The following is a 25,681-nucleotide window of genomic DNA, read 5'->3' as shown; positions in this document are numbered from 1 at the left end:
TGCCTCTTGCACAACAGTTTAGGCATGCAGCTTACAAGTCAGTTTGGGCCCAAGAGCATTGCAGTGATATGAACACACAAGGACTGTAGGTCATATCTTTCCTGTCCACTTATGGTTTATAACCTTTTGATTTTGCCCCTAATGCTTTCTTAGGCTGCTTAATTCACCCCACTTCAGATTTTGATTTTGGTGTAAGAATAATATTCATTTGATTATGTTTTTAGAATGAAATTTCACACAACATATTTATTATGCTATCTTAAAATTGCTTTGTTTACTAGGTTTACTAGGCATAGCACTCAGACACATGCTGTACTCCTCAGTAAGTCTTCACTGCTAGAGGGGAAAAAACAGTGTAGATAACCTTTCTTTTTTCTCTTTCTCCTTTATTCCAATTTATAATTCCCTTTAATCACATCAGAATACCATACGCTAATCTCCTACCTGAGGCACTCTGTTGTTAGAGAGATCTGTTTCCTTACTTATTTAGAAGTAAGAACATCTTTTATTAAAAAGTAAAAGATCTTGGATTCCAGTGTCATTGTCCCCAGTCTTACTGATCCTCAGAATACCATTTCCTTTAAACCTTGCTCTGCCTCAAGAATTTCCAGTGGCCACAACCAAAACCAGGGAGTCTCCAAAACCAGAGAGTCTCAGGAAAGGTTGGCTCTTCAGTAGCTTTGGACCTGCTGTTGAAATGCTGCCTTCATGCTCCATTTCATACTCTTGTGGTAGCTCTGGTAAAAGGCTTGGTAAGAGCAATGCTCAACTGATTGTCCTGTTAGTTTAGTTTTTCTTTTGCTCAGGTATTCCTGATAGAGCTGCTAAACATGCAAGAGTAGGTAAAATCCTTAGGCTGCCTTAGGAAAACACTAGAGCTTTGTCTGCCCTTTTTCCCACTGTTAAGGTACACCAGCAGTTTAACAACTTGTTCTAAAGTTCTCAAGACTAGATGGGGCTATAATGCCCCAGATACAAGACTTCCAAGTGCTTTTGTAGTGTCAGTAGTGTGACGTGCAGATCCTGTTTTGTTTGCAGAAGATTTTGGAAATGGGAATCATTTGTAGGTCCTGCCACTGCATACTGGTTAATTGCAAACCAGCTTGTGTTGTTGCTAAAAATAGCTATTGTTACCAATTGTGAGTTCCATTCAAATATAAAAAAATATTTAAAAACAGCAACCAACAGAAACATAAAACTAAAAATCGTTTTGTAGACTTAGGGATTTTTACAAGCACAGAATTTGTCTAGTTAATCTACAGGATGGTTATATGGAAAAATGGGCTTGTTTCAATTTAAAAGATTGTTCATTAAATATTACCTTTTGGGGAATTTTATTTTGCACTAATGCATTGGATTTGATAGTAGTTTCTAAACTATTCGAAAGGATGAATGTTTAAAACATTCATTTGGAATATATGAAAAGCAAATCAAAAGATCGTTAACTAGACCAGACTAAGCATCTCAGTATAGGATGGAGGAAAAACCCCAACACTGACAGAGAGCTCTATTAAATGGAAGTAGCTTAAGCCTCTGTCTTTGCTTCTTAGCAGTTTTTGGGAAGAAAATGTATGTGGAGTGTGAACTTCCATTTTAAGAAAAAATTAATGTTATAGGTTTTTCTCATGTAGCCTAAGGGAAGTTCTCCTTAACTGAATTCTTGCTACAGTCAGTTGATATACAAATTAAAGCTCTAATTTTCAGATTTGCAACCAAATTTATAGAGTGAAAAACTTAAAAGCTAAATTTGTGGTTCACTTAAATTGAGGATACAAAGACAGTTTTTAGGCTTAACCAATCGTTGCATCCATTTTTTATTGGTTTAGAGAGTCCCGGTGTCCTCAGTTTCTGTCAGAAGAGGCTCCTCTGAGAGCAATGAGATGAAAGACTAGCTGCGTTTGAAGTGCCAACTACAGTCTGACTTTAGCTCTGAGTGCAACAGTGATAGAGACCAGTGAATGAATCATTCAACTTTCAGTAATATTATTCTGCATCAAGATGTAGCCAGTTGTGTTTATTAGAAGATATTAGCAGATATTAGAATTGTGATAGATGCATACCATGAAGGATTGGATTTTTCTTTATTGTATTTGTCTGCTGTGTTTGAGTACTTTGCTAAAAGATGGTAAAGAAATGGTGAGCAACATTGACTTAACCGTCATTTTAACTGTGAGATTTAGAGAGAGGAGGAAGGTTTGCTCAGAGGCAGCAAACTAAATACAGCTGCCTGTAAGCTAAAAATTTATAGTCTTGTAAAATTTTCCATTTTGCAAACCATTATGTACTTAGGCTTTACATGCTTGCAGCAAAATTCTTATATATATGTGTGTTTCTGTGTATATATATATACACACACACAAGTGAATCATATGTGTGAATCATACGTGTGTGAGAATGTAACATATTAATTATGCAAAAAAGCCTACCTTTGTTATTTTTGGGATTTTCAGGGGGGTGTTGGAAATAAAGCAGTGATTAAAGCAGTGAGCTTTTAAAAGTGCAACAGCTTCATGAATAGTTTTATCTCAAATACAGAAGGAACAACTTTGATCTCTTCTAATATTTCTTCTTCAGCCCTTAAGTTTGACATCACTGGTGCTAAGTGGCATAAATACTTACCCTCAATCAGGAATATGTTGCAAAAAGATAACACCTTATTTTAAGGTGTTGAAGTGTTCAATCATCAACTAATACATTCATCCAGTAAACTGTACTTCAAATGTAGCCTCTTATCCTTGGCAAACCATGGGGTTTTCCAAGTGATGTAGTGGCAAATTCATAACCAAAACTAAAAGTTTTCATTTAATTTAAAAGAAAAAACTAAGAGCAGAGAAAGAGGGAAATGACCAAAGCCTCTTTTTCCAATACTCTGGAGTTTGGCTTTTAAGTAAAGACATGGTAATAATTTGTTTATTTTATAAAAATACTAAATGATGGAAAAATATGTTAGACTGTAAAATTAAAGTAATATTACACACAATGAAAATATAGGCAGGAAGTAGCAAGTAGACACTGCAAATATGGATCTTAAGTAGTTGTAACTGGTTCTGTTTTCAAACCCCACCATGTGTGTCCTGACCTACTCTTGCAAAGAACGAGTTATATGCATGGGGACGAGGGATGGAGGAAGGGAAGCAGAGTTTCTGGCTAGAAGCCTGTTTTTGTTTAGATTTCAGTGACAGAAGGCTGACCTCTTTCTGTTTTCTGATTCTCTTTTCTGTGCAATCTCATGGTGGCTGACTGGCTTCATGATTAGTCTAAAATAAATCAGCAGTTGAATTGTATTCTCTTTCCTCCCCTCTAGCTAGATCATTGAGTGTAAAGTTTTTGGAAGAATATGAGATTTGATTTGGCAACTATGTTCTCTGGTTAAGCCTCTTTACAAAAGATCACAACCTCTGAGAAGTCCTAATGAGGGCTCAAAAATATAGAGGAACATTTTTTAGAGGGTAGTCTTGAATTGTTTTCTTCTAGGTGATGTTTGAGGAAAGACAGTGCTAATTACTGTGATCTTGGTTGTGGGTTTGTTGGTTTTGTTTTGTTTTTTACTAGACTTTATGGAAAACTAATGTCTTCTTTTGCTTCTCTTTCAGTAATAGTTATGCACGAGTGCGAGCTGTGGTGATGACCCGGGATGACTCAAGTGGTGGATGGTTACCACTTGGAGGGGGTGGACTAAGCTGTGTCACAGTCTTCAAAGTCATTCCCCAGGAAGAGAATAGCTGTGCTGATTTTCTTATCCATGGAGAACGACTCAGGGATAAAACGGTAACAACTTTTATCTATTTATTGTTTATACTAAAACTATATGGGACATAGGTATAGATGCTTGCTTATTATTGCCTATGGACTACAAAGTAAATTTATAGTCTCAGTCTAATGCTGCTGCTGAACTTCTCTATATCAATGATTGTGTACCAAAAGAGCCATTTATTTGTTTTTGATTCTGCTTTTTTAGAATCAAGCACATTGATTTTCTTTAGGAACTCTTCATACATTTTGGGAAAAAATTTGCCATTAATTTTTCTTCCAATGAAAGATTAGAGTTAAATCTTGTTTCTTTACCAGTGATACTGCATTTTGGAAGAGTGTTGGAAATGATAATTTTATTAAGAACATGAAACCAGGTGGAATAGCTCAGTAGTGATTTGGTTAGCTGTGGAATATGGCTATGACAAAAAGAAGCCATTTTACATGAGAACAACTTTGTATTGAAAGACAGCATGAAGCTGCGAGGTCCAAGAATTGACTTGGTTTGATGAATAATAGACAGTATTCATTCATCAGCTACCTTAAATAAAATACCAGTAATAAATGTCTCTTAAGAGGCATCCTGAAAATCAGCCTCACAAACAGAAAACTGGTGCAGGATCTCAGCCATTTCTACATGCAGACCTAAGGAAGACAAAATGGGCTTACTAAGGATTGCTTGGTTACTAATATGGCATACAGATTTCTGAATGGGGCTGTGTTTTACTGTGGAAACAAAGAGAAGTAAAGAAAGCACTAAAGCTCCAACTTAATGGAGTTTTTCAAGAATTTATTCTTTTCTGCAAATGAACGTTGACTCTGTAAGCTTAAAAGATAGAATTACTTATACTGTACTGCTGACCCTTCCTCAAGCACACCAGCTTCTCCCCTGAAGCAGGACTGCTGAGTTTTCTGCCTTGACTATGACTATTGTAGGAAGAGAGCATATAAATAGAAATTCTGCTGACTCAGTTGTTTCAGTGGGGCGTAGCGCAATTAGCAGAGTACCCTGTGTTCTCGCACAGCTATGTGCACCTGCAGTTCCTTCCTCACTTTGCAATAGTTCCCTTTAGAACTTTTTTTAGCCTTGTTGAGGCTCTTTTTGAGAAGCTTAATTGCATTTAGAGATACTTGATATTTTTTTTCTTAATTCTTAATATTTGGAATATTCGCAGCTTGCCTTAAGAATAATAAAATGCTCCAAAGTAGAAACTGGTTTAATTTTTTGCCTGAGTGAATATAAAAATGTCCGGTCATCAGTGTCCTGATCTGTTTGCAGTGTCCTCTCTCCCATTTCCCCTAGGCAAGACTTGTTTTGTTTCCATTTCTGGTAGAAGGTTTTAAATGTTTCTCCTCCTCTTCCTGTCTAAAATCAGGCTCATGTTAGCATGAATATTTTTTCCAAACCTTTTTTGTCTTGAACAGTTTGTTGTGTTTTTTGCTTTTTGTGTTTGTCACATCCTGTGTTCATCTGTCTTCCTTGTACTTGCCCCCCAAATGTGATCTAACTAAGACTGTAATCTTGCTGTAGTCATGGGAAGTTGCTGTTGGAAGTCAGCCCCTCAAAAACATGGGATAAAAGGTGGAAGAAGTGCAGCTAGGACAAACATCTCTCCTGTGTATATTGAATGAAGCTCAGGGAACTAACAAATGTAGATTTAGGGTGTGGAGAAGAACAATGGAGAACCAGTAATTAATTCATAACTGAATGAAAGTCACTGTGTGTTCATGTATTTCTACAGACTTCAGTTAATGCAGTTATAAGCAACAGCTAATGTGTAATGAATTAACAGCCAAGTCGTATGGAATGCAACAAGACCCCACGTGGCACAGAAGGAACAGGATCCTACACCAAGAAATGTGATGACAAAATTAGGTCATGATGCTTATTTAGAAGGGCAGAAGATAGCAGGCACTGAAAAAGAAATTCTGTGGGACATGTCACTGATTCTAAAACTGTTCTGATCATTATGCTTTCAATATGGTTAATGGTTTTACATTCATTCTTAGGATATTCCTGTGGATTCACTGTTCAAGCACAAATTTTAACCTTTTCTTTCATGAAGCCAAACAATTGGGATTTTAGTCCAAATAAAAGTGACAGGTGACTATAATATTTCATAATAATTATATATTTTAATTTTTATTTAAAAGTAAATTAAAAGTGGAAGCCACTGAATTTGCTATTGAGTTGAGACCAAATATTTTGATAATCTTCAGATTTTGTGGAAGTGTTATGCTGAATCTACTGTTTCTGTGCACCAACTTCCCTTTAGTCTCGTTTTAGAATGCCCTTGGTAAATCTCAATGCCTGAACAATCTTTGAAGTTAGTAGTATGCTGTTTAGTTGGTTGCTCTGCCACTGTATTTGAAAAGAGTGTTACAATTTTTTTTTAAAAAACCTCCTGAACAGTTTCTAACATTTCAATTATTCAGACTTTGATTACCTGTGTCTTCAGGAATGTTTAATTGATAATTTCCTGTAATATCTACAAGTTACTTGGACCATGGTTTCCATTTCACTAAAGCTTTTGCAAGGTACACACAGCTGTTTCTGAAAATACTTCTATGGATTAAAAGAAAAAGTCATTTTTACAAATCAACTAAAGTCACATTACATGTTGCTAAAATATCTTTCTAATCAAGATTATATCTTGATTTTCTCTGAGCTTTCTCTGGCCAGTAAGTCTCTTCTTTTGTGAACTGGCTAAGCTTCCAGAAAAGGTACAGAAATTCCCTTATCCTAGAAACCTAGAGTGTGAAGCTTAGAACACTTTTCTGTGACAAGCATAGGTTTTGAAATATCTTAGGTTAGAAAGTAAATGGAGTTCAGATCTATAGCTTTTACCTAAGCTAAATGGGAATCATAATGCCAGTATAACAGTTTAACCAGTGTGTCAGTAGAAAGATGAAATTCTTGCCAAACCAGCTTGAAATCCATAGGTGAGGTATTTGCTGGAGGTATCTTCCAGATGCCTCTTAAATAATTATACTGAAGAGGAATTTAGCTTTAGTGGTGCTTCTCATACTACATTGCAGTTCCATTCCAGTGTGCCAGTTCTTTCCGTGTATTTTATAGGCTATGCAGGCCATTTAATTATAACAATAGATCTCAGTCTGTAAGTCAGCTGTATAAATTAAATACTCCGGAATGAACATCAAAATATTGAAGATCCTTGTTGGAGAGGGCTTGTCTTGTTTCTTTTTAGACCTGAGAGGCAGGTTGCTGTCAGCCCTTCTGTGAACCAGCATCAGACTACATGTAGAGCTTCCATAATTTTTGTGCAGTACACAGCTATTTAAAACATCTTGTGGCATTCACAAAAAGCATCCTAGTTATCTGAGAAGAAAATCAAAGCGGTGGCTTCATTGAATTAATTTGAGAGAGAATGCTCTCCACTAGCTTGCTGAGGTTGTTTAGATTTGTGTTGGAATGTAAGGGTATTTCATGAAGACTTTTCCCATAATTACACATTTCCCCCTTTATTATAATCACCTTCCTAGATCAGGCTCCAGTCAGTCTGCTTGGAACAATTGCACTCCCTCAGAACCTGGTCAGATCTGCTGTTCTCTCTTTCTGGTTTACAGTGGCTCTCTTCTATCTCAATAGCTAAGCACATATTAGGCTCAAACTTACTGGTTTTTAGGCTTCTGTGAATTTTGCCTTCTTGAATGCAAAGTCTAATAGACTCTCAGGTTTATTTTCTTCTCCAGACTTTTGGCATGCAAGTTTTTTATCAAAGGAGAAAAAAAATATTAATAGTACCTTTTGGATCATTAATCAGGAGTAACAAAGTTTAAAATCTTTCCTTTGGAAAAAAACTAATTATGTAAAGGGAGAGACACAAAGCTAAAACTGAATAGAAATGCCTTTCTCTTCTAAAAATCTGCTGTTTACAAAATAAATATTTACTTTTTAAATTGTCTTTAAAGTTTGAGGGAAGGTTGATTCTGATGGGCTGTAGTATGGCCCAGTACATCATCTTTTTGGAACTGAATCAAAAGTATGCATGGAATAATTATGTCTTATGGTTACTGTGGCACTGGGTTCGTATACTCTGTAGCATGAATATACTCAGGTGGTGCTGCCTGTTCTCAGGAGTAAAGCAGAAAAGTCATTGAAAAACTATGTGCATACATGTTTGTAGATTTGGGTTGGGAATGAGAAACAGTGAGGCTGTCCTGTCTTATATGTGCTCTTGTAAGCTTTGAAAGTAAAACTAGAAAACAGTAAAATAGTATCCAGGATCTCAAAATGTTCAGTTACTGGGTCTGTTACCAAGATAGAAATTTGTATAAAATTCAATTTTTTTTTTTCTGAAATAAGCTCTAAATAATGATGCATATCTTCAATACTCAATTTTGTTTAAAAATATTCGGGTTTTAAGTGCTGAAGTAGAAAATTTCTGACTCTGAAGATTGATCTTGTCTACATAAGCTAAATAGATTTTATTATCTTTAAAGATTTAATTTTTAGAGGTAAGAAAAGAAACTTTAGGCAAACAAGTATTTTTGAGTAGCAATGAATTCATTAGTGTTACATTTAATGACATCTAGATATTAAAAGGAGCTTTTCATTAAATAACAGGAGACATAGAGCATAAATAGGGCTCTGTATTTATGCTCTGAGAATTTAAATTTTGGTCATGTGGATCTGGTTTTCTTCTGACTTGAGGTCTGATGATTCTGCAACATTTTCCGTTATGTGCCAAGGTAGGTGTTTCATATTGGCATGGAAGTCTTATATTTAAGTCTCCAAATGAAGAAAACCTTCAGAACAGTAACCCATGGGGTGTTTCTTGAAATGAAACTTAGTTAAGCTGTAGGCATTTTATTTACAATTTTTCAGGCCTTTGCTGTGCTTATCCTTGGAGATCTTGGGGAAGGTCTACTTAAAAAAGTTTGGGAATGCGTAAACCATGTGGAAGAGTATATGACCTTCGCCTATGATGTGGAGAGTTCTGAACCATAGCAAAGTGCACTAAAAATAATTGAAGTTTTGAAATACATCTGCATTGAAAAAGCTTGGTTTCCATTTCCAGGCCTCGGAGAATATGTGTATGAGGATACTTCCTCCCCAGCCCCCATGATAGCTCACATGCTTGAGCATAAGGTAGCCTTTGGCAAAATTAAGTTTTACAGTTTAAAAATTGACTATTGCTGCAAAACATAGAAGTGTTTCAGGGAGAAAAAATGCTTCTGGGGATGGTTGGTATGTTTTTTAATTTGATTTGTGTTTTTTGTATTTCTGAATGTAACAAATGTAACAAATGCTATTGAATTGCTGGATGTTTATAAATTTGTGTCCCACTGCTAATTGAGACCTATAGCTTTTCAGCTTTCAGGTAGGGCAGGAACCAAGTCTTGCTTAATTGTAATGCAACATATTTTTCCCTTTTCAATGCCTTTTCACTTATATCTTCTGTGTTAAGCAGTTTGTTTTCATACAGGTTTAGATGGGAAAAATCAGTGTCACTCCCTCAAATGTGTTGTTTCCTTGAATCAAGTTGAAAACAATTACAGTGTTGGATGGGATGTTTACTTCTTTTGTGAATCAAAGCTTGTTATCTCATATGTGAGGGTTGGAAGAAGGGGGTGAGTGATGATTTTTTGGGCTGGAGGCAGTTGGTTTGGGAATTTTCTAGTTTGGTTTGTGTGTCTTTAAAAACCGTGGCTTCTACTCAGTGAAGTTTTAATCCAGTTTTTATCTCTAGTGCTAACATTTTTACTGGGTATGAATTTTCAGTATGAAGTAATCTGGATTAATCCCTTGGGCACCAGAAATTCGTTGTGATGCTATAAAATCAGGCTTGCAGTACTTCTTGCTGATGTTTTGGATGACACGGCACACAAAATAGACTGTGAAAATAGTTGGTGTTAATGTATTAGAGATTCCCCCTAAAGAGCTCCCAGACCTAGAAAAGGCAGTGGTGTGAAGCCTTCCTTTTTAACTGCTCTTTGAAAGAGGAAGCAAGTTTTAAATAATCCAGAGGAACAAAGAACAACTATTTGATGCACCTTAGAACTGCAGAATAATCCTTTTTTTCTTCCTGCAACAACTTTTCCCACAGACCTACAGCAAACAGATTCCTTTTTATGTTTTCTTCTAAGCAGTTTTACCTACATATTGTTGACCATTTAGGGAGAGCTGAGTGGAGAAACAAAAAATTACGTTCATGCTGAAGGAGTTTATATGTGCAGTTAGAATATTATCCTTCTAGAGGCAGAGGCAAAAGGCAGTAACAGTTGAGAGGAGATGATTTCTGGTGGATTGTAGGGGGAATAAATAATGAAGTGCAAGAAAAAAAAATCTATTTGCCTGTGTAATAATTAGACAATGAAAAGAGGAACATAAAGAATATGTAAGAATAACCCAAATACAGATATATATTTATATTTTTTTAAGTTTGAGGGGTTTTCTCAGTTGTTTGTACTTAAACTAATTTTACCATATCCTGTGAGGAATTAAGTATTTTTTCTTTTAAAAAGCCACATATGTAAAAAACAAGAAATAAACAAATTCTAGAAATACATCAGTGAAATTATAGAATATTGAAATTCCTTATTCATCTCTCAGTCAGTGTAGGCCTCCATCATCAAATACCAATACAGAGAGACCCATCTCACTGGGAGCTTTATCATACTGCAGTGGGAGCAGATCAATGCATCTCCCTCCGTACTTTCTTGTTCACACTAGATTTTTTTTAAATCAATAAACACTCAGTGTAACAATGTTGCTTAAAATAATTTTTACCAGTAAAGTACATGTGCAAATATACTTTTAAAACCAGACTATTTAAAGGGGAAATGATAAGGCTTTCCCTGAAGGGAGCCTGCAAAAAAAGCTGGATAGGGATTATTTAACAGAGAATATAATGACAAGACAAGGCAGAATGGCTTCGAATTTAAAGAGGGTGGATTTAGATTAGATACTAGAAAAAAATTCTTTATTGTGAGGGTGATAAGGCATTGGAACAGGTGGCCCAGAAAAGTGGTGAATGCTCCATTCCTGGAAATGTTCAAGGCCATTTTGGATGGAGCTGTGAGCAACCTAGTCTAGTGGAAGGTGTCCCTGCCCATGTCAGGGGGTTGGAACTGGGCACCCTTTGAGGTTTCTTTCAATGCAAACCATTTTATGATTATATGTGAAGACTGTGACTTTGCTTCAGAACTGAACGTACGTGTATACTTCTAATGATTTTGTAGCCAAATACTTCTGTTAATTATTCGCAGTTACTGGGGGTTTTTTTATAGTTGAACATGAGCCACAGATGTGTTTCTGTCAAGGTGCAGGCACTAGTACACTCATAAACAATTCTCTTGTATTACTTTTACATGTCTAATAGCCTTTCTGAAAATCTGCCTGAAAGCAGCATAAAGTTAGTCTAGTGCTAAAAGATTTTGTAGATCTCAGTGATGCAGTAAAATTTGATATCAGCACACATCATGCTTTTTGGGGGCATGTGATCTATTTCATTTGTTGAACATCTACCTATTCTGTACTGGTTGTTGCAGGTATGAGATACTTTTATGGGTATAACATTTTTGAATAGTAAGGTTGACTCAGTAAACAAATAGTGTCTTCAACCATACCATTTATCAGCAACTGATAGTGAATAATTTGGCCATAATGGAAATGAAATTAAAATTATATCCTTGTAGCAGGAAGAAATTTGAAAAAGAGACTTCTATGATGTATGTTTTAGGTAGTTCACAAAGACTACCTTTTGTTCTCAAATTTCATATATTGGTCATTGATATATTTTCCTTCTGTTTTCTTTCCGAAAGGTGGTCTTGGAATGCACATTAAAGAAAGACCTTGTTTACAACAAAGTTACTCCTACTTTTTACCACTGGAAGATTGATGACAAAAAGTTTGGCCTCACATTTCAGAGTCCTGCTGATGCAAGAGCATTTGATAGAGGTATTCGGAGAGCAGTAGAGGATATTTCTCAAGGTACATATTTCAGGTGAAAGACTTGGTGGGGTGGATGAATATTGAGTGTTTACTAAAAAAGATATCAAAGCACTTTGTGTAACATTTACATTGACAGTATTTAAGGATGTGGATTAAACTATAGTATATTGGGATTTTAATAGTTTTTTAAGTAATACTTCTGGCATTTCTAAAGTGCCATTCCTTCAGGTGTCTTAAATTGTTTCACAGACACTAATAAGGTAATTTCCTAAAACATCCCTACATAATAAAGCATTGCCTCTTTCTTTTAGACAGGAAGAAATGGAGGAAGCTGGAGTGTAATATTCTCTCACTTGGATCTTAGAAGCTTTTTGCAACTCCTGTGTTCTTGTAGGATAAGCTGGGGAAGTTGAATAATTTGTGACCTATTGAGTTCTCTTTTTATCTGCACATACTTTCAGTTAATAGTTTTATTTTTTACTAACCGCTGAGTTAATAGTAGTTCTGCGTTCAGTGTGGTTCTGAACACAGGTTTTTTTAGGAACAGAAGAAGAATTTACTCAGATAGCTATATGGCCCACTCTGAAATGAAGTTCCAGGACTTCACTGAATTAATGGAAACCAGTGAGCAAATTGAAGGCTATCATCAAGCCTAGATTCTGAGCTGAAAATATGATAAATGTATTGCTGGATTGAGACAGAGAGGGAAGAGAACACATGAAAGAACGTCTCTTTGAAGCTTGTAAAAAGTAATTTTAGGGATTTTATGTGTGCTATCCTACTAATGAAGGGAGGAGCATTTTTCTGAAGGGAAATGCTTTTTGACATACTCTAATGGCTGCTTTGGAATTCTGCTGGTATGATCCATATCCCTTCAAGACAAATATTTAGAGAACATGAGAGTAATTTTTTTCTCTTAGGGTCTTACGCTTTCAATTTCTGCTGATTTATACCAAAATACAACACAATGTGCATTCATGCCAACCAAATGTGTCTGCCTTTAATTTTCAAAATTCTACATTAAAAGGAGTATACTTCCTTGCTTCTGACTGCTGATGGCACTTTGAAAATGCTTTTATAAGGAAGGTGGAAACAAGAGAGAGGAGTGTGGCTAGGAATACTCAATATAGAAAATGCAGTGTAGAAATAAATGATGCTTACTAAATCAACTTGAAATGCAGTGATCTATAGGTTAAAACTGTAAACAAGAATATTTATATAATCATCACTGGATATTGAAGAGATCATGTGGATAACTGGAAGCAGTAAGTGGTAAAGATGAAGAAAATAACTTTATCTACTATTTTTTTCTTTATATGAAGGTTATCCACCTTCCCAAAATGATGTTGAAGTGGCAGAAGACTGCTTTCAAGTGAGTAAATTTTTAAATTACTTGTGCATTTTTTCTTTTACAAGTGTACCGAAGACATTTTGCTCTCATTACTGAGAGTAAGCAAAATAACAGCAACAGCAGAATTCAGTGTAATGAAATAAGTTTTAGAAGAATTATCTAGAAGACTTATGATATCTGTCCTAAACAAAGTAGTCATTATTTAATCCATAGGATCATTAAGTGTCCTGAGTTTAATTTTTAGGTTCAGTATGTGTTCAAGTTATATGTCCTCTTTGATCTTATTTAAATAAGAAATGTTCTTCTGGGAAACAGAAAATAGAGAGATGAAGAAACTTGTACAATCCTCTTTGTTTCCTTTGATTTCCTTTTGGAGTGATAAAACTCTTCTAACATCAAATGGTTGGAGTTGAAAAGATGCTGAGACAGTGGTTGAGAGGATCTAGTCCAAACAAAGACAGAAATTCAGACAATTTTTAAAAACACACTGAAGATAAAGTAGTCACTTGTTGAGATTCAAGTTTTTATTGATCCTTTTTTGCACTATTGAATTTCTGTAGGTCATAATGGCTTAAGAGAGAAAAATTTATGTCCAGCAATGCTTCAGAGTTACAGTGCTTTATAAGTATACTATCATGTACCATAAGCATGGCAACACTGATGCGTAGTACTGCCCAGTAATATCCAAAAATCATGTAATTAAAAAGCCAGTATAAAAAACATTATTAATGGAGATACAGATATACACACACACATAGAGTAAATAACTATATTATAAGTGAGTAAGTCCTACTTGTGTCTACATATGCTTGTCATTTTTCCCTTCTTATTCATGGTTTTAGGGAAAGCCGTGTCTTCATTCACACATATATTCAGTTTTCAGAGAGCAGAAATTAAATTATTGTGAAGATGGTAAAGAAACAAGTTGACTCAGGGGTCTAAGTGACTATTCAGAAAACTGATAGTGTTGCTAAGTGATTTCTTCTGAGAAGGAGTCTTGTCACTTCTGCACTTATTTATTAATAAATAAATCCTGTATCAGTGTAAATTGATCCAGTGTAGAACCTCTAGAACACAAAATCAAGAAAATTAGCAGCTGAATTTGAAGATATGAGTCTGACAGTCAAGTATTTAGAAAGGATACTGCAATGCAGTGGCAATACAGAAGTCTCCTGGTCTTTCCATTTTATGGTAGAAAAAATGTATTACTTTTTGTAAGTGTTGACTGTGTAACCACCTGTTGTTCTTTACTTGCAGTGCTTTATTTTAAGGCACTTGAAAGTAAAATTGGTCTGAATATTAGATATTTCAGATTTTAAAAAGAAATTACATTTTGACAAGGTGAAGGAAATATATGCCAAAGTTAATGCAATCCTTAATCAGCTCTTAAAAGAATTGCTTAAACATGCTTTGTTGCAAGGATTAATAATTGAACAGTTTCTACAGGCCTAATGAGATTAGAACAAACCAATTACCTCTGATTTTGCTGTCTAGTTATTACATTTTATACAAGGATGCCAAAATTGAGGAAAATGTCTGAGATTCATTATAGTTACAAATTTGATATTGAGAAAGTGGAGAAAGGTGTATTTAGAACATCTATAATATACCTGTGAATATCAATACACTGCCTATTTACATATGTAAATATAGGTTTACTTTATATTCTATTTTTAAAAATGTATATATTTTTTAAATGTCTGTAAACCAGATTTTATATGTATAAATACACACCATATATATATTAAAGGTACAAACAATTTTGTATTGTATAAACTGCTGGCCAAACTATGTTTTACATTCTAGACAGTAAAACATACTTAATGGCTTCATCACAATAGACATTGTTTAACTGTGGATTTGTGCTGTGGATAGATGTGCTGTTTTCTAAAAACAAAAAAGCTAGCCAGTATCTCTTACCATATCTCTGCACAGCAAAGTAAAGTAAGTGATACTGATATTTATCAGAAGGAAGAAAAAAAAAGAAATGCAGAGAAAACTGAATCCCCCCTGGTTCAGCTGCAGAGAAAACTGAATCCACCCTGGTTCAGCTGCAGAGAAAACTGAATCCACCCTGGTTCAGCTATGCTTCATCTAAAGCGGGTTTATGTATCAATAACAAAGCTGTAATTGCAGGCTTATGAACATTAGTGTAGAAAAGCTACACCATTTTGGTTACAGGCATCAGGTCTAGTCTCAAGAATATCTTTGAAATACCAAATAGTCCACATTCTCTTCCAAATAAATAATTCCTTCCCCTTCCAAGACTGATACTCTGATAAGTGAAACTGGATACCCCAGAGTCCTTTTAACTTGATGCATAAGACCATCATTCTTTAAAAATAATGTTTTGAGTATTTGAAGAGTCATGTTGACTTGTCCTCCACTTTTTGCCACTTCTACGTAGTTTAAAAGGCTAATTTTTTTTTTTTTTTGTTTACCTGTTTATTTTTTAAGGTGTTTTCCAAAGTCTCCATTAGTATTTTTGAGTGTGTTTTGGAGTATATCTATGTAAGGGCATTTTGGAGTGTGGATAGAATATTAAAGAATAGTTTTTCCTATACTGTTCTAGTCATCTTACGCAGCAGGAATCCTATATTTAGTGTACATTTGAATTATAAATATAGTATTTGGTTTGTACATAAATTTCATTAATAGTGGCTTGTTTTTGTTGTTTGTTTTTTTTAATGAAGATGACTAGATGATGAAGAAAGCTAAACGTGTTTCATAAGTTATTTAACCAGCTGGTTATATTTGGTGCTACAGAGAGCAAATAAAATGATCCAAAGAATATAAAAAATTGTAATCTCAGTGTGAAATCTCAGTGTTTCCTTGTAATAAGTATTATCACACTTCATAGAAGTAGTTAGCAGAAATAATGATTGCCCAGAAGTTGTATGTGCATATCTTAAATGCAAATCCAAAAACTGAACTCATCTTGTGCCTTCTAGGCTAGCAATTAGCTTGCTATGTTCCACTTAGGTTCACTAAATTTATGATTTTTAATTTACATTTTGTAAATAAAATCTCCCAGAGAAAGCATGCCTTTTGCTGAACATCAAATTTATCATTTTATGAAGACACAGCTTCCTTATAGTTTCTTTAGCCTCTCTCTTGTTTACAAATAATGTTAAAATCCTAGTATTAAAAGAATATGATCAATTAAGGGTTTTCTTGGTTGCTTAAATTATTGCAATTATTTTTGGTTGTTTATTTAACTTATTTGATGCAAATTTTTCATATCATCAAATAAGACCTTACCATCAAATAAGTCTTACCAGATTAATTTCAAACAGAAACACACTAATGAGTTAAGGCAGAGCTATCTGACTTCCTGTAATGTTGGTAAATGGAACCTGGAAAAGTATATGTACTTACATGGAAATATACATTGGGAATTTATTCTGTTAGAAAGTTTAGATGGTTTTGGTATAGAACCTTGCATTTTGAATGTAGGAGCAGCTTGTGTAAGTCAGTTTGCTTGTTTGTTAAAATACTGGCTCTGGTTATTGTCCTCTATCAAATATAAACTTATTGCTCTAAAACTCACCTAGCTTATCTGAAAAAAACAAAAAAATTTTTTTTTTCCTTAGAAGTAAATCTAAATGAAATCTAGAGCTCATACATTTAAAATTATTTTTGTGGGGTTTTGGGTCCTGTAATGCGTAAGTCTTGCTTTTGTGAACTGAAAAATAGAGTAGTTAAGCTTTAATTTCTTTCAGTTTTTTGTTGATTCAGGCATATTGGTGTTATTTATAGGCTACCAACACATTTTAACAGTTTGAAGTAATAAGAATTGGATCACTTATGCTTTTGAGTTTCTTACTACTGGCAGAAGAAAACTGTAGACTGATAAATTGTAAGCAGAAAATAAAAAGTTTGGCTTGTTCTTTCAGAAGTAAGTACATGGGACTTCTTGTTAATAGTAAGGAGGAAAGGCCTGAAACTTACATGCATCTGAAGTGGTTTTGGTGCAGGCAGGGAAGACATTAATTGTTCAGGTGCTGCTCTGTAAATACATTGTTTTGTGACCACTTCATAAGGGCCTTCAATGACCACTCAATTTATTTTGTCTCTAACAAAATGTTTGCAGAAGTTCTATTTTATAAAAATAACATTATGACTTTTAAAGAAAGATGAAATAATTTACCCTTGACGCACTGTATTGTTTTATAGATAAGACAATACTACATGGTAAAACACTAAAGATTAGAAATATTTAGTGCAGATAATAAATTGCTTAGGACCAGTTCTTAGAAATAAAAGTAATGCTAATTCATATTATTGATTTCAAATACATCTATTCATATATTATGCTAAACCATTTTGGTTTATTAAGCTTTTTTTGTTGGAGTTGTATATAAAAAACAGGAGGAATTTTTTTTTTCTCTCACCAGTATTCCTAGCAGCCTCTTTATATGTAATGTTCTCTATATATTCAGGTGGAAAAGCCTTTGAAGAAAGAGACATGGCAAATGTCTTATTTTTTAGTTTAAACTGCATGAAATATTTAGAGTAATCTAGGTAATATGTTAGAAACCCATACCTGAAAATAATAGAGTTTCTTTGCCAACTATATTGCTCCATCAGTCTCAGAAATAGCCAAAGCAGAAGGAAGTCATTCAGATGTTTTTGAAACCTGTATAACTTACTCAGAATTGAAAAATTTAGGAAAAGCATTAAAACATTTTTTGTGTTGTTAGCATCAAACAGCAGATTTTTGGGCCTCATGGGAAGTCAATGCAAGAACCGGGATGCAGCGGAAATGTGGTCTCTCGTCCATCCTTCTGTGTAATCATTAAACTTACTTGGAGGAGAACATTTTTAACAATGTTTGCAGAACAATGTTGAATTCTCTCCCAGACTTAAATCTGGCAAACTAGGAGAAGTAAGGAGAGAAAATTTGAAGAACAAGAGAAGCTCAGTCTGGTTTTCATTTTCTCTACAGCTGTCATCTGGCTTTGAATTCTGCTGGAGAGCTACAGCTGGAGTCATTTTATTGCTTTACCCAGCATCCTTTTGCTTGTGCGCACAGAAATGTTTTAGTAGTCTTGGAAAAAAATTCAGAGTATCTCTTAGCAACCATAGGACAGTAATTATTATACCAGCAGCTGGGAGCAAACCAGATTTCCGTTGTGCATTAAAAACTGGCGTAGGTTACTTTACAGATGATACTGAATAACCTATGCCAGTACTGTACTTTGCAGGCTGTGGTTAAAGAATATTGAATGTGGGCGGTGTAATTGCTTTGGACAGTAGAAAAGGAGAATGTGTGCATCTGTGTTAGAGTGTGATACTCTGTATATTTGTTCTTTATATGTTCTTGTGGAAAACTTTATATGTTTGCTTCTTATTTAAATGCATTTTCAACACAATACCTTTTTTGTTCCTAGGCTTCCTACTTCAGATTGTCAGTGTTTCCATTATAAATGTGGGTTTTCAGATGTTTATGACCTTGTAATAAAACATCACATTGGAGCAGGAAGTTGTCCAAGGAAAAGGTTTTTGATACTAATAAATGTGGTTTGATAGTATCAAAACTGCAGTTTAATTAAAAGCAGAATTCAGCATGTTCATCTGGCATTTCTGTAATGCAGCATAGTGAATATTTATTGGCTAAAGGATTTTAATACCAGCAGTTAGTCTGTGTCCACTTACCTGTAGGGTACAGGATGGTAAGCTGAGCATTGTGCTTTCAGAAATGCTGTCTGGTGAGTTCTTGCCTTACAGAAGGTCACGTGGCTTTCTCTGTCTGCTGCCACCCTGAAATTTGTCCTTGAAGTCAATTAGTTTGAATTGTGGTATCTGTGTTGGAATTTTCTAAAAGCATTCTTTGATAATTGCTGTGTATAGGGCATGAAGGTTTGCTTTAAGATTAAGGTTTGGGTTTCGTGCATCATCTGGCACTGTTAGCACAGTAAGAGGTGATCTGTGCCTGTGTCCTTCATGAGATGGAGCCCTCCTTGACTGCCAAGGGGAGTACTTGTGTCTGCCTGTGTGAGCATGTTCATGTGTCCTTTTTGCTCTATAGTGTAGATAGTTTATTTTTAAAGAAGAAAGGTGTTAATCACCTGCAGCGACAGGAAATAATGCAGGCTGCTGCAAATCTCACCCAGGGATAAAAACAGGCTTGTGGGTAGTATGTGTTTTTTCCTTGGGAAGGAAGGAGTAGAAGTTTTTGCAGCTTGCTCCCTTTTTCCTAGACCACTCAAATTTCTAATAGCCAGGGGAAGGGGAAAGGGGATGCTTATCACTGTGGTTTCTGTAAAATGGCTTCTGGCTCTTAGTTTAAATGCTTGTAGTAATTTTAAACATTGCTCAGACCGAAAATGGTTGTAGGCATTTCCTCCTCATTTTGAATACAGCTCTTCTGTAGTTTGAGCCACTATTTTGGAAGATTTTTATGTCATTGGGCAGTGTATCTGCAGGAGTACCTCCTGCTATGAAGATGTTTGCTGTTGCACTAATATTCAATGCTTTTTTGCTCTTAAAATAAGTATACATATCAGAAGTCTAATTGTTTTTAGTTATTCCAGTATTTCTTTTATAGTAATTTCCCAACAATGTTTGACCAGAAAATGTAATTCTGACAGTAACAGGGTCAATTACTTTGTGGTGGTGTCATGCTCAAGGATCTGCCAATAGTACTTCTTTTTGGTGTTTTGCCTGTCTTCAAAGTTTTTCAGGGGAACTTTACCCTGATTGAGTGAGCTTTTGTCTTTCTTGGGGTGTATGCTCTGTAGTATTAATTATGCTGATCATGAATTAATTACTAAATTTAATGTTTTCCCCACATGGTGTTTCTGAAACAATATATATAAATATAGTGATGTGATGATTTTCTTTCTCCTACAAAATCAGCTACAGACCAGCTACTTCAAACTATCTAGATCTCTTAGAACTTGATACATTAGGCTTTTATGTATGTGAGGTAATAATTAATCCTAGAATAAGTTCCTTAAGTACTTTGATAAGTGAAAACTAATGATTTTGAGTCAATATTTAACCTGCCAAAACTTTAGGTTTGCCTCTGCCTCAGTATTTTTCTGTAATATTCTTTTCCTCTAAACAGTTTTCTTGATACATACATATCCTTATAATAAAGCTGAAACATTCTCATTGCTGGAAGCTCATGATGCCGGAATTTTCTCAGTGCTATCCATGATGACAGCCAGTTAACTTTACAGCATCCCTCAATGCAAACAAAACATACAGTACATTTTTGGCAGCTCAATGGAATTTGTGTCAAAATGCTGTGCTGTATCCTAAGTATGTCTCAGTCAGTCAAGCTTAAAGAATAAGAACTGTTCATTTTTCAATTCATTTCAGAAAGTGGATCATCTTACAAGCCAGTATTCCACTCGAACATGCTTCCTCTTCCTTCTTCTGAGTAGCACAGGTCCTGCAGCTATCTCATCATGTGTTGCTTCATAGTCTCACTTTTGTATCATATTGCCTGATACAACTTTAATTGCAAAATGACAGTCATTCTTGTTTAATATACACTTGCTGAATTAGATATTTTAATTGGATCAGCGTAGGTTAGTTTGGTTTTTTTTTTTCTTCCAGCTGATTTTGCTTTTAATTTATTAAAATATCTGACTAGCATTTGCCTTATTTAATAGTCTCAGAATTTTTTTTCTCCAATTGTGTTTTTGTAAATACTGGCAGCCTCATGGGTAATTAGAGAAAACACCATCTCAGAGACAGGTTAATCTCGATTTCCTTAAAGAAGTCTGATTTTGCAACTGTATTTCAAAGGCACATATCTCTAGTGCCCAAGTTGTACTGTCTGCAGAGAAATTCTGTATTTACAAAGGCTGACTCAAAATACTGACAGAAAATACTTGCCTACTTCTAAATGCTTTAAAAATGTGCATTTAAGAATACTGGTGTTTATGGATACCTCTAACACATTATATGGAATATTAACACATTTATGTATGAACTTGTTTGGTTTGGTGATGTTTTTATATAAATACAAAAATCATTTCAAGGAAGTTCTTATGTGTTCTAGACTGCTCAAGAAAATTCATCAGGTTCACTAATGAAAGATCACCTTTTTCAACATGAAACTGTAGTAACCAGTGAAACTTACAACAGTCCAAATTTAAGGCCTTCAACATTTGAGGATTTCAACACCAGGAGAGCCTGTTTTCCTAGCCAAACTAACCAGGTAAGAATACCAGTAAAAGAAGTAGTCCTTACTTTGCTTACTGTATTAATGGCACAGTATGTAGTTTCTGACAGGAAATCACTGTGTTTCAAGTCCACGTACTTTCAACTTTTTGAAATGTTCAATATAAAGTTTGCAGCTGAAATATTATAGCATTATCATGGCAGAGGTAAATCTTTGTGAAGGTATTTACCTATCATTGTAGTGCACCAGACTACATGAATAGATATTTAATTTATTTGAAGTCTGTTTTTGTATTGCAGATTTCAGTATCTGCAGCCTTAAAAAGCTGTTCAGTTTTTTTCAGGAAATGTTAATTGGACATTGGCTCAATCTTAGTTACATGTACATTAGTACTGTTTTGCTTAGAAATATTGAAAAGTATTCAGCCATTGGTACAGCTATATAGCACTATACATTTTTCTTTTTTTCTAAAGCTAAAAGAACTGACAGTTTTTGTACACTGTAGAAGTAGTCTTAGTAAGTTGGATTACAATTAATTTGATGGTCTTATATCTAGAACCAAAGACATGGGAAGCTTTTAGAATATGCTGAATAACAGATGTCAAAGCAGAATGCAAGTTCAAGTAGACTTACCAAAAATAATTCTGCTTGTAATAAAGCTATTTAGTACCTTCAGTTATTTTTGCAGAGAAAAATAGGATTGTATCATATTAAGTCTTATATCAGCTACTCTTAATCTGCTTTATTGGGCAAAAGTATCAAGCAGTGTTATCTGGAGAACTAAGAAGCCTGAAATTATTAAATTTCTATCTTTAATCATTGATCTACTCCAATTATCTCTTTGTGTATGTCACCTCGTATTTTTGTTTCTGTTAAGGTACATATTTTTCCCTCTTCCCATTAGTAGCAATGAGAATTGTAAATATTTTTTAGAATACAGTGGATTGGTGATTCGGTTATTGCAGCTAAAATCTAATGGCTACAGTACCCAGTGATAATCTGGGTAGTCCTGTTAGTCTTCCTTGCGTTGTAAAGAAAAGTGCAGTAGCTTGAAATGCCTGTATATTTTAAAAGCATGTAGGAAATCGACTACTGAGAAAGTAATAATTTAGGTTGTGTTAAACTGATTCATCTGTGTCTGTCTGATAGAAATTAAATAGAAATTTCTTTCAAATGACAATGTTGGAATTCAGTTCTTGAAAAGTGAAGTTTTGGGGGATTCCATTAAAATTTCAATAGATTTTCTTTAAAATATTCTTCTCCTGTTGTAGCACCACCTGCAAGCAACAGACTGCATTTTGCATGGTCTTTTGGTACACACATTTAGAACATAGGCAGCTCACCAAAACTTCACATTCTGTATGTGTACATACTGCACTGGCTCTGCTAAACTCCATGTATGTAACCAGGTGGCACTGCAGATCTTGAGCTAATTACTGGGTTTATTTCAATTCTGTCTAAATAAGTTTGAATACTCTTACTTAAGAGTATGCTCATAAGTTGAATTGCTCAAGAAGTACATGCTCCAACTAAAGAAATTATTAATGACAATTCAGATTTTACCTGTAATATTTTGACCTGTAATATTTGTTAGTTAAAAATACTCAAGTCCTTCAGCTTTCCAGCTTCTGATAGATGGATGTGTGTTAAACTTAGTACTTTGCGATGATGTAGGCAGCTGCTGGTGTCTTCATACTGAGAAGTTGCAAGATGAGCAAAATCAGGTGTAATTCTTTGAAGAGAAGCAGCAAAGGCTACAGTACCAAGCAAGTGACTGTGCCTTCTTTAAAGGTGCACTCCTTCAAGTAAGGTGCGATACTTGTGGGTTCAGTTGCATCAACAAAAATTTTCTGCTTAATTTCCAGTTGGCTAATCATGTTCAGAATCAGATTCTCTGTGGAATTTCAGTTTGCTGTAACATTCTTCCTCCCTTCCTGCTTCAGCTTCACACAGATGACATTTGTACCGAGTTTTAATTTTGACTATTTAGAGGACTGAGTGCATTATTCTCATTAAATTTTGCTGCTATTTGTACCTATGTGAATTTGGATTGTGAATTGTTCAAAAGTTTTCGTGTACTTCATGCATTCATGTAGGTCCCATTTAATACCCAATGAATAAGCTCTTCCCAGCATTTGTTCAGTTTGCTTATTTTTCAGCATGTTCTGCTCAAAAAATATTTATTAATATCAGTGCTTTAAAAAATGTAGTGGTGCCTTATTTGTAACATGCCAGTTAAGCATTTTTAGGTGTTGGACTCAAGACTTGAAAAAAAAATAAATGAGTTCTATGTATGTGGTATGTTCTGCTCAAACAAAATGCCTTCAAAGGCTAAGGAGAGGTCAGATTCTACCATTGTTAGTATTTGTAGTGATCTTTAATGGCTATTAGCTGTCTGGGCAATGGGAAGTTGAGGGGATGCTTTTGTATTGAGTTTTTAGGGTTTTTTTCTTCTGAACAATGGGTTTTATTTACTGTCTTAAGTGCATGCATAATATTCTATGTGGACAGCAGGGTAAGGATCCTTTATGCCTGTAACATGGAATTCTAATAACTTTTACAGCTTTTTTTCTTAAATAAATTTATGCTGTAAAATGTTCAAATAAGCCCATTAGCCATAGTTAGTTGTTTTTGCCAAACAATAGATTCTTCCTCTTGTTTGAAAACAGAATAGGGCTGAGAAGCAGCCTGCTTTTATAAGCAAAGGGAAAGCCTAACTGCTTGTATAGGAACCTGGGGAAGTATGGAAGAGAAACAATGTTAGCTGAATAGGGTATAACCTTCTTCCTGTATCCTTGAAACCTTGTGGAAGTTCAACTATGTGGCTTGGAGCCAAGAAAAAAAAATTGTTCTTGTTAGCATACTCCAGTTGAAAGTCCCACAGCAAAGCATCTCTAATTACAGTTCTGTACTCATCACACAAGGATTGTTGAGCAGGGAAGTGATGGTTAGAGCAGGCTACAGATATTCTTACATAATCAGAAGACAGCATATTTTAAGAAGTTCTTCCTTCCTCTTTTCCAGCTGCCTTCCCTTTTCCCTTCTCTGTCTCCTACCCCAAAATCAGGAGATGCCGACTTCAGCACAGTAGGAGTATTGGTGCATGCAAAGTGACACAGAAGTGTTTTAACCTAAAACATCATCTTCAGTAGTTTCACACTGCAACAGATTAGGAACATGCAGTTCAATTGTTGTACTTGACTATGGAATGGTGACATATTAATTCTTATTAATTTGAGTACTAATAAGATAAATCTTCTCAAAGCAACAATACTGATGCCAAAGATTATTCCCTAGTAATTCATGATTCTGGAAGAATTTGTAAGACTAATAGGTTAGAGAGGGGAGGGGTGTTTTGTCTTCTCTGAGAAATGTTTTACAGGCTGTGCACTAGACAGAGAAAAAGGCAGAATTTGACTTGAAGCCCACTCATAATCTGGCTCTGATTATAATAGCCCTACAGTGTAGGAGAATAATTGTCTGCCTGTAAGGTAGAAATACTGGGGCATACTGAGACCCTTGCTTTTTTGCTGCACTGCCTGCTATTTTCAGGAACTACTTTTATACACATGTGCTAAATTTTTATCCTGTCATTATTTGCACCTTTTCTTGCAAGTCACTTGTAATGTGATTTCAGTAACATTTAGTGGCAATTCACTATCTCACACTTAGATATCTAAGGCCTGCAGTATTTCAGTTTGGATGATTCTCTGAATTTTGTCATCTTTGTCAAATTTTTCACGTCCCCGCGCCCTTTCATTGTAAGGCAGAATAAACAAGAACTCTCACCTTATTTCTCTGATGGTTTTGTATGTGTTCAGCACATTCCTTATTATTTGCCTTTTGAAGTAAAAGGTCTTAAATTATGGTCAGTTCATTAAAAACTGAGAATTTAACAAGTACTTGGGTCTTTGCCTGCTGGTGTCCTAAAGTAATCAATGTGAGTACTGTATATTATCTAAGGAGAGACGCATTCAGAAGAGGCTGTTATTGCTTGACCATCATACTGAATGTTCTTCATACTGTGAAATCCTTATCTAGAACACAGCCTTGGTAATTAGTTACCAGATTCAGTACTCTTGTTATGAATTGGAGAGGGTTTGAAAACTTAGAGCAGGAATTAAGGAAAGCTTCTCCTGGATAACACAGTAGTGATTATAGCAGGGAGTTAGTCCTAAAGCAGCAGATCATCACATGAAATCAGCACATAAGGCATAATTAGTCTGTGGAATTGGTTTCCACTTTAAGTTAACACTCTAATTTTGAGCATAATTCACAGAGCAGCATCAAGTTTTATGTGGATACCAAAATACCCAAATCTCTTACGAGACACTATTAAGTCAGGAAAGAATACTGAAGCTCATAGACCTAAAACCCTGAAGAAGACTCATTATTGTGGGGATGTTTGTAAATTTTAGTAGTGAGAAAATAATCTGAATTTTTTTATCCTGAGGCAGCGAAAGAAAAAGTCTAGGTTTTTTGGTTTTCTAATCTTGAGTTTTACATTGTAGGTGACATAAAT

The 25,681-nt window shown here is 35.0% G+C and overlaps 1 protein-coding gene across 2 annotated transcripts in view; it reads left to right on the top strand.

The window, feature by feature from the left end:
- The window catches only part of SPRED1 (sprouty related EVH1 domain containing 1), a 58,195-nt gene that overhangs the window by 30,697 nt on the left and 1,817 nt on the right, over nt 1-25,681 (top strand). For both annotated transcript variants that reach the window (XM_038137343.1, XM_038137344.1), the window contains exons 2-5: nt 3,594-3,768; nt 11,539-11,707; nt 12,991-13,040; nt 21,037-21,195. In XM_038137343.1, the coding sequence (XP_037993271.1) occupies nt 3,594-3,768; nt 11,539-11,707; nt 12,991-13,040; nt 21,037-21,195 (553 nt within the window). The remainder of the gene's footprint in view (nt 1-3,593; nt 3,769-11,538; nt 11,708-12,990; nt 13,041-21,036; nt 21,196-25,681) is intronic.

Source organism: Motacilla alba, chromosome 5 (assembly GCF_015832195.1).
Source record: "Motacilla alba alba isolate MOTALB_02 chromosome 5, Motacilla_alba_V1.0_pri, whole genome shotgun sequence".
NCBI classification, from domain to species: domain Eukaryota; kingdom Metazoa; phylum Chordata; class Aves; order Passeriformes; family Motacillidae; genus Motacilla; species Motacilla alba.
The sequence above is the reverse complement of the archived record's forward strand: the minus strand, read 5'-3'. Positions and strand labels throughout refer to the sequence as shown.